The sequence below is a fragment of the Montipora foliosa genome, chromosome 4, assembly GCF_036669935.1.
Source record: "Montipora foliosa isolate CH-2021 chromosome 4, ASM3666993v2, whole genome shotgun sequence".
NCBI classification, from domain to species: Eukaryota; Metazoa; Cnidaria; class Anthozoa; order Scleractinia; family Acroporidae; genus Montipora; species Montipora foliosa.
The window spans coordinates 19245080-19262579 of NC_090872.1; the positions used below are offsets into that span (position 1 = coordinate 19245080).

The window sequence follows — 17500 nt, forward strand, 5'->3', positions numbered from 1 at the left end:
TGATTACAAATTTCGTGATCTTTCTTTGAGACATGCACATCTTTCCATGTATCACACATCTTTTTTTAGAACTACTACACAACGCTCATGATCCTTAGCAGCACACGTGTGGCCACAGCCCGACTTACGATCCTAGATCGTCTTGTTAACCACAAAATGCTACTGAAGGACAACAGCTAATGATTATCTAAACTAGGCTTGGGCCGAGCCGAATTTGTCCTTGTGAATAACATCTCACATACCCACCCTGGTCAGAGTTTTTCTCTGTCCTTGTGTGGGCCCAATTCCAATACTAGGGTTGATCTCTGATGGAATAATTGGGCATAAAAACGTCACAGTAGTGTTAGGCCTCACTCGAACTTGGAATTATTAACCACAAAATGCTACTGAAGGACAACAGCTAATGATAATGATAATAATTACACATAATAACCGCTTTTGTAGCTGATAGGCCATTATTTAACAGTTTTACTGTAAATGTCTCTTGATTATTAGCCGATTTGATTATTTCACGTGCTCAACGGCATCGAAAAACTCATTATCCTAAAAAAACTATTCTTTTTAGCCTTGATCCATCGATTCTAAATTTGAAACCTGACACTTCCGGTTCAATTTTCCCCACCCCACGCAGGCAACGGTCAAATTCCCCACTCCCCGCGGGCGCAGAGGATAGTCAAATGCTCGTGGTTTGCCCGGGGAGATGTTGAAGTTTCGATTTGATCGGCGCATAAGCTTATCACTTAAGAATTGAAAATGCCCTGAGGACCTTTAAAGTTTTAGAATAGAGAAAATCTGTGCAAAATTCGTGTGTCGTTTACTCCATCGTTATGCTGCACGGGGTTACTTAACTTTTTTTTATCTTCTTTATTCTACTTTCCCCTTTTGTTTTTGCTTGGCTACCCTTTTTTCCGTTTGTATGGTTATTTTTTTAAGTGGCAATTATAATTAGTGTAGGAAAATTGCGGTGGGTGGTACTGAGACTGTATAATAATTGGGAACACGTATAAAACACGAAAAACTTTTTTTACCCTTTTCGATTTCCAACACAAAGGGATGGCGGAACTGCGGGGTAATGAGATGACACAATTCTCCTCTATTCAACGTATATAATTTGTTGTGCACAAAACCATATTTATTTCAGACAATGACATGACTACAGTTGTAAGCGAAAAAGCTCGCATTTAAACATTAAACGTTATTTACACTTAAAGTGATGTCGTTTCTACGCGAAACTCCTAACATCCTAGGAGGACATTATTACACTAAAACTAGCATAGAAGCAGCCAGGATTAAGGAGGGAATCCTACATTTTATCCACAAAAAGTCTTAATTCTTCTACGCAAATCCGTAGGCTAAAGAACCCTCAGTTATCACAAAAAAAAAAAGAAAACAATTAGCTTTTATTTGAAAACAACAACTTTCAAATCCCACAAGTAATTTCTAGCTCGTTATGTGTAGCGACACTTGAAAAAATCGTTTTGAATCAGTAAATGACGGTTTCTTCGTGAAGCACTATCCAAAAATAAAACGACCTTTCAAATGATTTCTGCGGTGGATTTTTTATCCAATCGGCCTGCGGAAATTTCATCGTAAAATTGCGAGGGCCTTGTGAAAACCCTAAATAAGTTAAAGAAAATTGGTAAGGTGAAATTTTCTGCTCCAAATAAGAAATATTTGTTGTTCGTCGAACTACTTCTTTGCTGTTAGGCTGATTTCCATATTGGACGGATAATCACACCTGCTCCATAAAAACAGCCTTGCAAAATTGAGCGAAAATATACTAAAAACAGACTGAAAAATCGAAATTTACGTTCAGTTACTATAAAGATAAATTTACCAAGCTAAATCCAAGAGGAATTCCCAGATAGGTCCCTAAACGTAGGGGATTCTAAGACAAAAAAACAAATTTTGTATAAAATAGCGGGTTTATTAATTTACATAAGGAAAGTTTGCTGGGTTGCGAAATTATAGGGTTTGACCAGGGGTTCACATAAATATCGTATTTGATCGAACTTTGAGAAAGTAAGATAGTGATCACCAAGAATACCTGGTAATGACGTCGTAGATTGACTAAGTGACAATTCCACGTAAAGGACGAGAAGCCCAATAACCTAAGTCCAAAAAATTAACAAAACACAAAAGATATTATCTCTTCTCTCATCAAAAGATACCTGGCAAATTCTTGTTACACATTTAAGACTCAAATCACAACAAGATAGGAGCATTTTTCAAACAGACTGTAAGTAGAAAACATTTCAGATTTCTCCTACCTTCTGCGTGATAGTTGATGGGTACACGGAAATTTCTGCTGCCATATCTTGTTAAAAAGTTAACCACAAAATTTCGCTATCGCAAGCTTGTCATAAATCAACGAGGATATCAATAGATTCGAAAAAAACGATATCAAACCAGGTCGAGAAGACTTCAGAGCTCAAAACTCATTGGAAAAGAAAGCCATCTCACTGTACCAGTAAACTGCTGTGTGTAAATTGACCAAGGACCAATAGATCATTAATTATTGATAATTGCTGACCCGGAGATGGATACGCGAATGTTTTAATTTATTGACCCAGTAACAAATAAACTGAGTCGATTTTATCATTTCCACGGAGAAATTAAACTATCAGTGAGCTAAATAACTAGTATTTAATGAATTCGAACTTTGTGAGAACTCTTTTTTGGACGCGCGGAAATAAAATATTCTCTTTCTTTTCATGCTTATGATGATGAAAGAATGCAAAAACGAATTCCTGTTGGTCTCTTGTGTACCATTGTTAAATCCACCTGCTCTGTTTGAAGAAATTTGCGTGATTAACGGGCTCGACCCAGCTCTCTTTCTAATTATGTTCTGAGACATTCAACTTGTGCCTCATTTTCCAGTGAACATGTCCTTTGTGCTTCAAACGAAAATAAAAGTCTTCGTAAAACTGGCCATGTTCAGAGCAGTGTTTCTCGAAGAAGGCTTAACGATAACCGTTGTAAAGTTCTATTTTACCACCACTACAACTACCACTAATAATAATAATAACGAAGGCAATGACACGACGACGACGACTACGGTAATGATTGTCTTTTATCGATGAGTGGGCGTTAGTTTATCGGATGGATGCAGTCTTGGTAAAACACAATGTGAATGGTCCAAATTATAGGTTTCTTGATGTTCCATAACGTTACTCTCTTGAATCTAGGCTTTTATAGATTGTGGTAGCATGCTTTTTGGCATAATTTGAGAAAACCAGCATAATTTTCGCTGATTTTTAAAAAGTAGCACTGCTAGCATAATCGGTCCATATTGATAATTTTTTTATGCAAGGGTCAGCTGAACAAAGTGGAAGCGACGGATCTTTGGAGAGTTAACCAGCAAATAATTTGTAGAGTTAAAGCAAAAACGTACTCCAAGGCTGGTTGTATGGCTGAGAGGATATATGTATTTTTGAGGGGTGAGGGATGAGGGTAGGGGGTGAACCGTGACCATCGCTGAAACAACCCAAACCGTCACAGAAGTGCTAACCTTAGGCCTAGTCATTATCTAAAGCATAGTGTTTGGTAGAAGTTGAAATGACCGAAAAGCTAAAATTTTTATGACATAGTGTTTTTGGCCAAAGGTTAGCATTTTTGTAAAGGTTTGGGTTGTTTCAGCTCAATAGAGTTCAGCTACGGCACTCGTCTCCCCATATCCCACCCTAATATACCCTCACCCCCTACCCCCGGAATTGTAATTCCCGATGGTCTGTATCAATGAAATTATATTACTGTTGCTGATTGGTTAGTTATTTCCACAGATACTTTCTTCTTTAACTTAACCTTGTTTTCCAAGTTAAATGAACTCCCTTAAAGATGGGCATTTCACCAATGGTAAGAAAAACATTTAGACTTGACATCAATATTTAAATGTACTTAAAACGTGCAGACTGACAAAGCCTGTCTTTGCGAATATGTGACGTGTTTTTTTCTAATGGTTTCTAGCACGTGCTCAAGATGGCGAAGTTCTTGGTGTTTATCCTCGTAGTTTCCTCTGAGATTGCTACGTCTCTGGCCGTGTCAGACAAGCAAATCGATCAATTTCTAAATGTCTGTATCGACGCTAAGTACCATAAGTCAAAACCCGGGAGCGAAGGAGATGTCTTTAACAAGACCTTTCACTGCACGCCTTGGCGAAACCACGCTTGCTGCAAAGCGAACACCACGTTTAACATCAGGGAAGATGGAGCTCTTTCTCTATACAATATGCACTGGAATCAGTGTAACAGTACTATGTCTGCAAAATGCCGACGATATTTTGAGATTGACACTTGTATGTACGAATGCTCGCCGTATTTGAAACCTTGGATCACGATTGACAGCAAATCCAAGAAAACCCGAAAGGAACGCTTCATGAATGTGCCCTTGTGTAGTCAAGATTGTGAAGAATGGTTTGATGCTTGTAAAGATGATTACACTTGTTCTGACAATTGGGGAAACTTTAAGACATGGAATTGGACAACTGGAATGTGTAAGATGGAATGTAAAACCTTCAAAGAGTACTTTGGTGGACCTGAGAAGTTCTGTAATAGAATATTTAACTACTCTTGGAAATATACAGAGGGGAAGGCCGGTGAAGACTGTATGACACTTTGGCCAAATGGTACGACTAACATCAACAAGAAAGTGGCTGTTAAGTACGCGCGGCAACATTTAATGACACTGTCTTCTGGATCTAATAAGGTTGCTGATAGCATCGTGATAGTAATTTTCCTTGCAGCCTGCTCTCAAATAATCATGCATGGCTAAGCTGAGGGAATGCAATGTTATCGTAAATTAATTCTCCTAATTACATAACGAGACCTGGTTATTTTTAATACTTGTTTACTTGTCGTGATGTTCAACATTGTTGAGGTTTAGTTTCGTACGTAAGGATTCAAGCTCAATAAATAAATTTATACTCACATCAGATGTAGTTCATACGTTTATGTTGTTTACATAATTATAGTGCCATAGGTATTTCTTTAGTTAGCATTTAATTCCAAAGTCTTCTTTTCTAAAATCTTTTCACAATTTACTCTGGCAAATGCCAGATGACTTTGTTCGCCTATTTGGAGTGCTTTCTGTGTGAATGGTTCAGTTCTTTTAGCTGTCGAGATGTGCTTAGGCAACTCTACTTAACCCACCCTGCAAGCAGAGCCTTTCTTTTGCTTGCTCGATTTTGGGGTTCTCGAGAAAGGCTCTGCATGAATCGAGTTAGATCTTTATTGAACAATGTGCTGCATGTTGCCAGGATACAGTCTCGAACCCAAGCCTAATATGCCAGATCTCGCTGCCATCTTGGTTTTTCATGGTACAGCGGGCTCACTTATAACCATCGGTTTTGTCACTAAAGGGATGCTCACACTGGAATAACCGGTTTGACGAGAGAAAACAAGATTGACTAGTCCAGAAGCTCGGGCTGCGGCGGCTTCAAAGAGTTGACGTGATTTGGGCAGAGTCTACTTTTCTCGTCCTCAGTAAAGACAAAAGGAGGCTCTGCTCACAGGGTGTACTTAACCTTGTACCCTCCCACAAATTGTTATTGAAATACAGGTATCATACTCGCATCACTGATGAGTGATTTTTTTATACATGTGTACTTATAGTCATAACTATATTGACCTATTAAATGTGCAATTTAGTTTGTTGGGTAGTGATTTTTGACAACCCAAAAAAAGTACTTGGTTGTAGTTCATTCAACTTTCTGTTGTTAGAGTCTTTGTAGGTAATTCATTTTAGCTTTTCCCTCAATCTTGACCCATGGCCAGGAATTTTTCATGTTTTCCAGGACTACTGGTAGCTTATATTTAGCCTTGATGTCATTTTTGCAAATTCTTTGGTGGCACAACAAGGTTATTTATTTGGCTTATTGCTTCAGCACAGTAATTTATGTCCATTTTGTAGGACATAAGGTGAACTGTTAATATGTTTATGTTAAACTTACATAAGATATAATAATAATAATAATAATAATAATAATAATAATAATAATAATAATAATAATAATAATAATAATAATCAGTACCCTGGTTATGACGTTGAACAATGTAACATCATCAATGACGTGCTGGGGGGGGGGGGGGGGGGTTATCAAGGGATGTAGACCTGACAATGAGAAAGCTCTTTGGCAGTAGGGGCTATGACGTTTTGAGAAGGATGCAGAAGGCTACCATCTCGAGTTCTCTCAACATAGTGAAAACTTTCAAAGGTACCGCCAATTGGCAGAGAGAGCTTTAGATTGTCCGTGAGATTTTTTATATTTTATTTCTAATTTACTTATTTTTTTATTTAATTATTTTTTAATTCAGTAGTTTTCTTTTTATAGTTCCCTCAGATTGCGCCCTATGTGGTTCTATTTTAACATCCATATGTTTACCAACTGCAATATAATAATAATAATAATAATAATAATAATAATGATAATATAAATAATAACCTTTATTTAAAAGAGGGTAACACCCATTACTATAAAAGTATTCTCCTTAGTGGCCCTCTAAAAACACATGTTGAAAAGAAATTACACCTTTATGAAGATGGATATAGGTTTGCATCCTTTTTGTAGTGCAGCCTTCTAGACATGCCATGTTGACAAAAATAAGCATCAATCTGCAACAATTCAAGGTGGCCTGAAGCAAGAAATAAAATGGGATGACGAATGGTAATCATTTTTTGCGAATCCAAGACCAACATCAAAACATGCAAGACTTCACACTGAAATAAATGCAATTACACTGTAAAGAAGACTTCAAGACTCTTTGCAAAGACTGTAGAGACTTCGGGATTGGATGAAGAGTTTGCGAGTGCCAAGATTTTGGAGGTACCATTCGCCACCCTGATAAAAGGGTGATGTTGTTTTGCAAAAAAGAGACTCAGAGATCTTTTGAAACACTGGCGTTTTTCTTGAGACCATGTTGTTGAACAGAAGCCACGACTGTTGAGTTATTCTGCAACTGCCACATCCTTGCAAAGGATAAAGAATCCTTACTCCCCTACCAAGTCCCCATATTCAATTTTTTTGGTAGCCTAGCCTGTGATGTTAAGCACAACAAAGCTGTTTTGATTGTGAAGCAAGCCTTCTTGGGTAAAGACAATGTCACAACACCAGGAACTCCAAGCCCAAGCCAAAGCCCACAGGGTTATGGACATTGAAAGGCTGCGAGATGCGGCTGACGATTACCAAAGTAGGATCTAACATAAGATACTGAGGCTTATTTTGTACTATTTATACAATCAGTTCCTGTTTTCTCCAGGGTGGGCTGAAATAAAAATGCTAATTATTCCCATATAGATAGTCTAATCACACTGGTTGTTTGGTGGCACAGTTGTTTTCAAGAATTTATGATTATGCCTTTACCCCAAGGCAAGTCTAGTTACTAATATTTTAGATTAATGCCAGAAAGAACTTTATTTAACACAAACTTTCCATGAGCAAAATATTTATATTTTCGATTTCACAACCACTCCAGTTATTTTGACACAGAACATTTTTTTCCTCTTAATCAAGTTATGAGGCTACATGTATTAGTTCATCACTAATTACAATATTGACTGCTTTTTTAAAAAACATCCTTTAAGATCTTCACTGTGCTCTATCTAATGCAGCCTATGCCATTATCTAAGTTAACACACTGAACTACTGCAAACAACTACCTTTCTCCTTGAGTCCAATCCCTTTTGGCAACCACAGGAAAAAAATGCCAGTAGATATGGCAATCATGCCATGTCAACAGTCAGTATTATTACTGATTATCTTGTCTTGAAGCCCAAAGCTTACATACATATACCTGGTGAATATTAATTCTTTTCTACAAGTCATACCAACATCCTTATAGAAAAGAAAAGGTTTGTTTACCATCTCGTAAATGTCCATAATTTCCCCTTTATAACTAAGTTGCCTCTGTATACAGTGCACTTTTGGGAGGATAGTTGAAACCACTGTTAAAATTCATCAAAGTGAGACGACTTTTGTTAGGGTAGATACAAAGAACAACAATACCAGAAACTCACATAAATGTAGGCACTGAGGTCTCCATGACGATGGATGATGTAATTTCAAGTATGAGCAGTTCATGTACAACTTGTGTCACTCGGCTCAGAAATAATTATTCTTGATTCCAAAAGGGTAGCACAAAGATTTGTTTAATACATAAGTAGAAATTAATGTTACAATGTCATTAAAAAACCTCCTTATAGTAAGAATATATATTTTTTCCCTTTCAAGAATTTTCAGTTTAAACTTTTTAATCTTCTCAGCCACATTGTAAGAATACCACACATGGATTATTCTGAAGGTACAAACACAAAACATGTCACAAATTTTCCTCCACAACAGCACTGTCTACAGAGAATAAATGCACCAAGTTAACTGTTGATACTGAAAATAACATTACAATAATTATTATAGATTAAATTATAACATAGAATTCAGGTTTTAAGGTATACATTAATTAAAGTAACCACTTTTATTTATAAATTATTTTAAATCTGCATTATCAATGAAAGAAAATACTAATGACATCTGTGACAATAACAGGGACCTTTAGATTCTACAGATTCTAGGATGAGGACAAGAACGGATATGAGATTCGACTGCCCGTTTTCAGCAAAAATACTTACTTAGAAAATTAAATTTTATAAGCCAGACAATTAATCTTACTCTTTGTTAGCAGCATAGGTTGCTCAGGTATTCTTACTGCTGATAACGGAGCCTTTTGCTGATTGAAAAATGCCAAAACGGCTACTGGTGACTTGTTTTGACACAACATTTTTGCAAAAACCTTGCACTAAAATGACTATGCTATCACGTTTTTCCTTCAAAAATGAAGCTGGTTTGCACATGCTCACTGTTGTTCTATGAGAAAATCTCTTACTTGTTCTCATCCTAGAATCTCGAGCTCTCTAATGCAATTGCAAAGAAGACATACCAGTAATAAAAAGGGGTACATGTCTGTAAGTTATAGTTCATTTTTGACATCACTTCAGGTTTGTTTTGGAACAAGTTTAAATATCACATTCAACCTAACAAATTTAGTTTGAGTTTCAATAGTACGATGAAGACCACTGAACTCCAGTTTCCAACACTCCTAAATAACTTTATTTCTCCAACATTAATTTCTTCGTAATTTAACCCTTTGAATCACAGCTGTGATAGGTATGTAAATTCTCCTTACAATTTCGATGAAATGTCAGTCAGACAGGTATTGAGAATGAAGAATACTATCTGGTTAGTTAGAAGTGTGGCTTGATATAACACCAAATTAATTCTCATGACTACCCAACAAAGAAATCCATGGTACAAATGAGGAGAATGAACGTTTCGTTCGTGGGAATGAAAGGGTTAAATTTTAACCATCATCATAGTGTGACCCCAAGCAAACAAACCCACATTAATTTTTTTCCTTTTGTTGTAAGAGAATGACAATGCCCATATTTGACAAACTGACGTTTGGGAAACAAAGGTCTCAAAATATTGTTAGAGATCACTTTTAAAAGCACTGGTATTTACAGTTGACGTAACTCTGAATCTGTTTTGTGGCAGCTTTGTTGAAAAACATCATTCCTGTTTTCCTGTGTAACTCAAGCCCTGTTTTTTTATTATTTACAGTGCTAATACAGCTCGTCTTTAGCATTTGGTTTGCAATATACAAGTTTAAATTTTCATAACATCACATGAGAAGGCTTGCACGTAATAATGTTATTGATCCACATCTGCCACACATAACCAAACTTAATTACATTAACCTACATGTACTACACAGACTGTTATTAATGATGACACGAGGGTCAGGTGTTTAATTCAAAAATAAAATAAAGTTTCATTTCTTTAAATTTAGGGGTGGGATGGAGGGCATGCTAATCAACATCAAGTCTTAGTACTGTAACGTCAATTCAAAATGCCCAAGTTGATTGTCAAAATCCAAGTTGATAATGAAATCATCTTCATCAACAAACTGCTCAATCATCCGATCATCCATGTTCACAAGGATCCTGAAGGATAAGACATAATATTATAAATGTTATGATTTTCCACAAAGTAGTTATCTACTTTTGAGCAGAATTGAATACAACGATGAAAAAGTAGAGCACATGAAATAACTATTTTTTTCCAAACCAAACGAAAGTGGACTCTGAAACCCGCCATTCACATCACGAACAAAGCAAGTGACGATAAATAATTATTATTACTAGTTTTAGTTTTGCCTTAGATGGTAGCAGCAGTAAACAAAGGCCATTGTTTTGGGTAAGAATGTTGATCTCATTTTTGATGACACAGTTTGACTCCTAATGCTGGCCATGGCACCAGGTTTTCCCAATAATTAATGGTTGTAACTACTTAACAACATTTTACATCCACTAAAAACCTTTTGGTTTTTCCATCACACATCCACACTGTCAAATTCATTGATGGAAAATGTTTGGTACACATTTTTCAATCCTGCATGACTTGGAATCACTAAATGATTACAATGAGGTCAAGCTATATTCTAAGAATACCAGTAATTGCATCCTCGGAGCTGTGTGTTGTCAATGCTTAAGCTCCTTACTGTAACACTGGGATTTGGACATTAATTCAAGTTAAAAGTCACACTAACCCCTTCTTAGTCTTCTTATAAACATTCTTGATCATCTCAGGTGGCATGCCATATTTGCTTGCTACCTGCAGTTAAAATAAGACCTTGTATTAAACTTTAATCTCCAAACTGTACCTTTTCAACTGAGAGAATGTTAATGACACCAAGGCTGTTGCCTAACAGGAGCCCCGTAGCCTGGGGCTCCCAAAGAATAGCTCTGGGCGCCTTAATTTTCACAGCAACACGTTATTAGTTCTCAGCGTTTAGCTCTGAGGGCCCCTTTGAAATTTTCTTAGGCAGCAGCCTTGGACACCAACCACAGGGAAAATTTTAATCAGCTTTCGATATATAGCTACTTGAATTTAGATCCACGCCAATACAATAACTACTAAGTTTGCAACTTTGCAATAAAAATGACCAAAATAAATAAATAAAATTAATGAATAAAGGAAACGCACCGCCTCAACCATGTCACCCACTGTCAAGCTGTCAAGCATCAGAGCATTGTACACTTTTTCTTCTTCTTTCTTTACATAGATTGTCACAGCTGTGGAACATGAATACATGGCAGTAAATGCTTGGCCAAAAATCATTTTTAATAGCTTGACATTTTACCTTCTCCTTCATCACAAGCACCATTTCCAATAATTTTACTCCAAGCAGTATAACAAGACCTCAATTGGCCCTGCTCCCACAAATTCCCCAAAGCTCAGTTGTAGAGCAACCAAATTAAGGACGGTGCCTACTATTGTTATTGCGCATACATTCTGCACATCTGGAGATACTCGGATTTCCTATCGGTGATGCTAACTAAAACAGGGATATTTTTACCCGGTTTAAAACTATCCGGAGAAAGTAGATCTAAGTAAGTACTCTTGGTATCCAAAAAGAAAATTGGGGGTAACCATGCATTTTTGAGAGATAATTAAGCTTTAATTTTTTGAAAGAACGCCATACATTCCTTTGTATTTTAAAGCTTTTTACGAATATTATCCACGAATTATGTTTGAAAAATGCATGGTTACCCCCAATTGATTTTCTTTTTGGATTTCAATAACACTTGTTAAGATCTACATTTCCTGCATAATCACACACCGGGGCAATTAAAATATCTTTAATTAGTAGGCACCGTCCTGAATTAGTAAATTAACAGAAGATTTGAGATTCCACTTCCTGTTTAGCTGTTGGGACCAATGAATACATGTATTAAAGTAGCAAAAATGTACATTTGAAGTACGCGTTATAGATGAAAGATACATGTAGCAGTGATCCTCGCAATTAAATGGACTTTTCTTTTTTTCTTTCATTCATTGGTGCATTAGTGCTTTCATGGAAAACACAATCATGAGCCCAACAAACTGACCTGCTCCCAACTGAGTGACTTAATAGTTCAGTTAGTAGAGCATTAGACCAGCATTGCAGAGGTCATGGCTTCGAATCCCATTGAAGTTGCCTGAATTTTTCAGGTGTCTATAAAGTGACAATTGCTTCAATTGTCTAGTTAAGTGCAAGGACCACTTCTATTTTTCATAAGGCATGCACTGTTCTGATTCTGACAAGCCAACAAAGTTTCCAAAATGGAACATTGGCATTGGAATTCTATGTCCCGATTGCTTATTGGTGTCCCGACTACTGGCACACACACACAAGAAACAACCAATCAACCTTCAGCTATGGTAATTGACATCCAATTGACAACCCAATTGCTGCTAACAAGACCAATGGACAATAATATCATGGCGAGCCATGACACAAAAACACAATGTTCCCAACACCAACCTGGTCTATTGGGTCTGTGGATCTTCTGAACCTTTACTCTTGGAACAACTTCTAAATCAGCAAGTTCATCCTGCAAAAGTTTTCAAAAATACTCAACATCCTTGATGGTTTGTACACTGAACCTGTTCATCAAATACACAATTATTATTAATGCCACAAGCAAATTTAAAGGGTTGTCAAAAAAACAACAAAGGGGTAACAGTTCAAAAATTAAAGACAAAATTATGTGGCATTACCTTTGCCATGGCTAGATGAGACTGTAAAGTCCGCTTGTTTTCTCTATCCCTAAATTGTGAATAAATAAAATTATTGTTAATTACACATTCATCATAATAGACCATAATAATTCCATTGGAATACACTACAGGGTGAAAAAATACACCAGATATCACTCACTTTATGGATGCTAGAAGTGATAGTGTTTGCAAAGACGACTCCTCAAAAGTGCTCTGCAAGACAAGATAAAAGTACAGAAAAAAAACTTGAGCAGAGACTGCATTAAAAAAAGAGCTCTTTATACAGAGTAAAACAGTAATTGTTATTCCTTTACCTCTTTGTACAACAATCATATCTGCATCTGGATCTAATAACCTGATTAAACACATTTGCTGCAATGTACAGTGTACATATGTACAAGGAGTACAATTAATATAAACTTAAGGCTTACCTGATATTTTATAATAATTCCCCTCATTATAATCCCCCCCCCCCCCCTTCCTCAACCCCACGCTCCCCTAAGCAATGTTGAAACAAACTGCAGCATTTCTGAATGTTTCCCGCATTGCAACATTGAAAGAGGGGCTGTATGATAGATGGTCTTTATTTTGAACCATTTTTGCAAGTGTCCTAAGACTTCTGTCCAGGATTGTAGTCCAAGAAAATAAATTACATTTACTACACATGCAAGGGCTGCAAAAGTCTAATCCTTGACCCTTAAATTAGTACTTAAGCTCTGATTACCAAAAAGGGTTTACAAAAAGCTTGGGTATGGAACATTTACATGCACTGTTTTGAATCATATTATAAGAATTATTAAAAACTAATGTTCAAAGCAAGGTACTACTACTAGTAACTGCTGATTTCAAGTTCAGGTATTTTAACCAAAAACAAATTAAACTAAATGAAAAGGTTTATTAATCTCAATTTCTTGGTACAAGCAACAGCCAGTGTCAAAATTCTTGAGAATGCTTTTCTTCTTTAACATCCCTGCAAAAATAGAGTTGTACTGTAATATTTAATGCTTTTAACTCTGCCCGTCTCTCATCCCCTTTAAAGTTGTTACTCAAGATTGTGATCACAGCTACATGTAACAACATTTACAGTAGGTTGCTGAATAAGAGCGTCAGAAAGAGGGAGTTGAAAGAAACACTTAAAAACCCCAACAAAAAAGGCATAAGGTCTCATTGACAAGTATTTTTGAAACTGGCTACCCTAAATAATGTTGTAATCACTTTGTATTTTTTACTGATCGCTAAGTGGCATTTCATAAAGATCAACATACATGTGTGCTATGTACAGAAGGAGCGAAAATAACAGGCTTTGGTCCCAGAGGAGTTGTTGTTTGAAGCTGTGTGTATTTACTCGGAGGGTGGAAAAGAGTCGTGGGTGACACCATATTTGGATCTGAAAATGAAAGGTACACAAACATGTCACAAGTCATGTCACCTTTAAATTGCAATCAAATGGAGATTAAAAAGGCACGCACATGTGCCTGAAAATTTTGCAAGAAAATAATCTCGTTACAATACAAGATTTCAACTGTTGTCTGATCACTCACCAGGACAGGCTGATGTGTTTTGCTTCACCCATTTTTGAATCCTCTTCTCTGCACTTTTGGATTCATCTTTATTCTTTCGCTCTGCACCCTGCAAGGCAAACGTCATCATCATCATCAACATCATCTTCCAGCTCATCTTCATCTGCATGGACAACATCATTATCTCACACCAGTAGAGCCTGCAAGCATTACTAACGGTCGCATCAAAACATTTTCAGTAGGTGAATGTTTTTAAATGAAGAAAATAGTAGGCCATTCACTCAACAACCTCGAACTCCAACACAAAATGTGTGACCATTTTAACAATGGCAGGCTATTTCTAATGACTCTGAACGTCCTTTAGCTTGCACCTACATGTAAGATTTGCAGTGGTCTTCATGTAATTATGCTGTAATTAACACTAACATGTATATACTGTAAGAGACATTGTTGGGCTGTGTCACTCCGGGCAGTAGCAGGCTTACGACCACCTATGCCCTGTACGGGAGTTGATGACCCTGTCCTCATGAGTCCCAAGTAGGTGGAGCTTGGCAAGCACAGGACCTCCACTAGAAATGTCCTGGACCTCCAGGCCTTCTTGTTGAACCTGCTGTTTAACGAGTGGGATGAGGACTGCTCACCTTCCACCTCAATAAAAGCTTCCATCTGTGCAGGCTTATGATGCACCTGTTTGTAAGGCAAGCTTATTTCTGTAGTCAGTGTCCACAGCCACTGCTACTACATATCTATGGTGTTCTCACTTACAGTGCTGTAGGTATGTCAAAATGGTTTTGGACAATTTTTGCAAGGAAAACAGGCTGAATTCTTCACCTTATCACGAAATACTTTGATCTGACAAAATGATCTGTGGACAGGTTCAGCATCAGCGTTTGATATATCCTCATATGTGTCTATCTGAAGATGCAGTGGAATACCCTAGCAAAACAACAAAATCATGTCACTTACATGCAAACAGCATTGCAGAATACCCCACAACCACACAACATCAGTTCTAACCACCATTGTTTACATTAAATTCTGGCCACGTTGCTTGAGTAAGGGTGTGTGGAACAAAGTGCCATAGCTACCACATCAGTTTTTTCATGCTATAAAAATTCTTTGACACCTTCAGTCTATGAAAGTGAAAAAGGGCAGTTTCCAAAAATCTCTGCAACACAAGGTAACTTAAAATGAGCAGAAAAAACCTCCAATGAAACAAGGTAGCCCAGTGTTTATTGCACAAGATTCTCATGCGAATGATCCTAATGTTAATCCAGCTCTCAAACTTGATTTGTCTTCCAGTCCAGGGGCCTGTTTCTCAAAAGTCCCGAAAACGTTTCAGGCCCGAAAAGCCTTTTGTGGAACTGTCAACCACTTGTTCTGGAAAGCCGATCTTTTCACATGATTTCAAGGTAACAAAAAGAAAAATGGCTGTGAAGTTTGACGCCTTAAATCCTCTCCGTTCTTGAGATACAAAGGGAATTGTGACACCTGAAAACGGTCCGTAAAGTTTCGGGACTTTTGAGAAACAGGCCACTGGACTTCTGGACCCAAAGCCTTGAGAACTTCTAAAAGGCCATGGCTCTTTCCAGGTGGGTTTCTTAATACTGTTGTGCTTGACTGTATAAATCTTTTCTCTGCACAGCCCTGCCGGATTTGAAGCACTGAATGCAGAGGTATAATTATCAGTTGATATCTTATGTTTGTTGCCTGGTTCCTACCTTGACACCTTTCTGGGAGGAGAAATCAGTACTCAGGCAGTTTATCCTAATAACAATCTTAGCATTCAAATGAGGGCTCCATGTAAAGCCAGCAGCATTGTATGCTATCTCGTCTATATTTTCCTCGATATTTTGGCAAGATTTGCGATCTGTTAGAAAAAATTAAAATAGAAACATACTATTTCCACAGAAAGAACATCATTATCATTCAACTGGTGTCTTACCCTTTTCAGTCCTGAAAGTGAGATTTCTACTTGTAGATTTTACTCGTGAATGGGGGCCACTTCAGGGACGAATGGTTTAATAACAATAATTATTTAACACAAAGCTTTGCAATTGGGCCTTAATCTTCTCTCACATTACATGTATGTACCCTTGCTACAAGGCTGGTTTTCTCTGTTTGTGGTATTTGGATAATATTATATCAGTGGTCTGTTGTCTCTGTTTGGGCATGGTAATGAAAATCTGTACTTTGCAAAATGAACTCAAATCTGTTCTGTGAATAGAACATACCAATATCAAAAGCACGCTGTTGAGGATTTGGTTGCTGACTGTGCCAGTACTGCCAATGTTCACACTCGCTTCTTGGGTCCTTTTCGTCACGAAAAACCAAGTGAACAATCGACTGCAATGAAATTTGCCCAAAAGCGACTCAGTCTATCATGACATTTATAGACAGAATACAGTACTGCACCCTAACAGACACTAGAAATTTCTAACTTCTTTCAAGTGTACACCTTAAAACTCTTTAAGGTACACGTTTATGAAACCTAAACATCTGTTGGATTATTCAGTTCAAGAATAAAACAGAACTAGTCTACTTGCTTGACTTGCCAAAACATTTAGATTACTATAAATTGAACGGAAGTTTACACACAAGAACAGCAACACTAAAGAGACAAAGCCAAGGTGGGCTGCAACAAAGAAGGCAATAGACCTCTTTACCGATATGGTGGCCATTTTGATTTCTGTTGTTTCGAATAGCTATTATGGGACGCCCAGGAGGCAAATACACATTAATTTGCCCCCTGAGCATCCCATAATGTCTTTCAAAACAATACAAATCAAAATGGCCACCATATCTGCAAAAAAGGTCTATTGCAATCAGGATCAAGCATGCCAAAACAGTACAAAATACATGAATGCAACTTTACATGTAGCTTGTCATAATTTATATCATTCTGCTGCCAGCATGTTAAACAGAATGATTCTGTAAAATTGTGAATAAAAATGTACGAAAATGACTCACTATTATTTCTGGTCTAAACTCTGGGTGTATGAGCTTAAAAATTTGACACAAATTTCTTCATACGTGTACCTTCACTCTTTGAATTTCCCCATCTGATGATGGAGGATCAACATTTCCTTCAAAGCTAATGGCATAAAATTGACCTGAAGCATAAAAAAGACAGAGGAAATGGTTACTTGCTAACAAAAAGAACTGAAGCTTATCTGAAAACACCTACTTGTTCACCTTTTGCATGACCGACCATGACTGCGAATGCACCTTTCTTATTTGTAAGAAATTAACGTTTTAAATCGTTTTTAATTAAACTTATGGAATCAATAGCAGATCAATAGCTGAGCCACACATAAAATGGACTATACAACCATCTCAGACTTGCTTATAATACAGCTAAACATAATTATTTTCACTTAGGACCCTTTCT

The 17500-nt window shown here is 37.1% G+C and overlaps 3 protein-coding genes across 6 annotated transcripts in view; 1 reads left to right on the plus strand and 2 right to left on the minus strand.

Moving 5' to 3' along the window:
* LOC138000172 (adhesion G protein-coupled receptor B3-like) overlaps positions 1 to 2548 on the minus strand; it is a 35060-nt gene extending 32512 nt beyond the window's left edge. Inside the window, exons 1-2 of one of the 3 annotated variants that reach the window (XM_068846389.1) lie at positions 2271 to 2548; positions 2048 to 2111 (exon numbers count right to left, since the gene is read on the minus strand). In XM_068846389.1, the coding sequence (XP_068702490.1) occupies positions 2048 to 2111; positions 2271 to 2315 (109 nt within the window). In that variant the 5' untranslated portion in view covers positions 2316 to 2548. The remainder of the gene's footprint in view (positions 1 to 2047; positions 2112 to 2270) is intronic. The other 2 variants (XM_068846391.1, XM_068846390.1) reach the window with 2 other exon arrangements.
* Positions 2549 to 3730: 1182 nt separating this feature from the next.
* LOC138000197 (folate receptor gamma-like) lies at positions 3731 to 4927 on the plus strand. Its single transcript, XM_068846435.1, has 2 exons — positions 3731 to 3855; positions 3967 to 4927. Exons 1-2 carry the CDS (start codon positions 3838 to 3840, stop codon positions 4768 to 4770), a joined length of 822 nt encoding a protein of 273 aa, XP_068702536.1. The 5' UTR covers positions 3731 to 3837; the 3' UTR covers positions 4771 to 4927.
* Positions 4928 to 8126: 3199 nt separating this feature from the next.
* The window catches only part of LOC138000177 (grainyhead-like protein 1 homolog), a 26439-nt gene continuing 17065 nt past the window's right edge, over positions 8127 to 17500 (minus strand). For both annotated transcript variants that reach the window (XM_068846398.1, XM_068846399.1), the window contains exons 10-21: positions 17149 to 17222; positions 16344 to 16455; positions 15831 to 15979; positions 14941 to 15045; positions 14131 to 14218; positions 13855 to 13976; positions 12750 to 12802; positions 12590 to 12638; positions 12354 to 12423; positions 11033 to 11121; positions 10596 to 10660; positions 8127 to 9990 (exon numbers count right to left, since the gene is read on the minus strand). In XM_068846398.1, coding sequence (XP_068702499.1) covers positions 9873 to 9990; positions 10596 to 10660; positions 11033 to 11121; positions 12354 to 12423; positions 12590 to 12638; positions 12750 to 12802; positions 13855 to 13976; positions 14131 to 14218; positions 14941 to 15045; positions 15831 to 15979; positions 16344 to 16455; positions 17149 to 17222 — 1094 coding nt within the window. In that variant the 3' untranslated portion in view covers positions 8127 to 9872. The remainder of the gene's footprint in view (positions 9991 to 10595; positions 10661 to 11032; positions 11122 to 12353; positions 12424 to 12589; positions 12639 to 12749; positions 12803 to 13854; positions 13977 to 14130; positions 14219 to 14940; positions 15046 to 15830; positions 15980 to 16343; positions 16456 to 17148; positions 17223 to 17500) is intronic.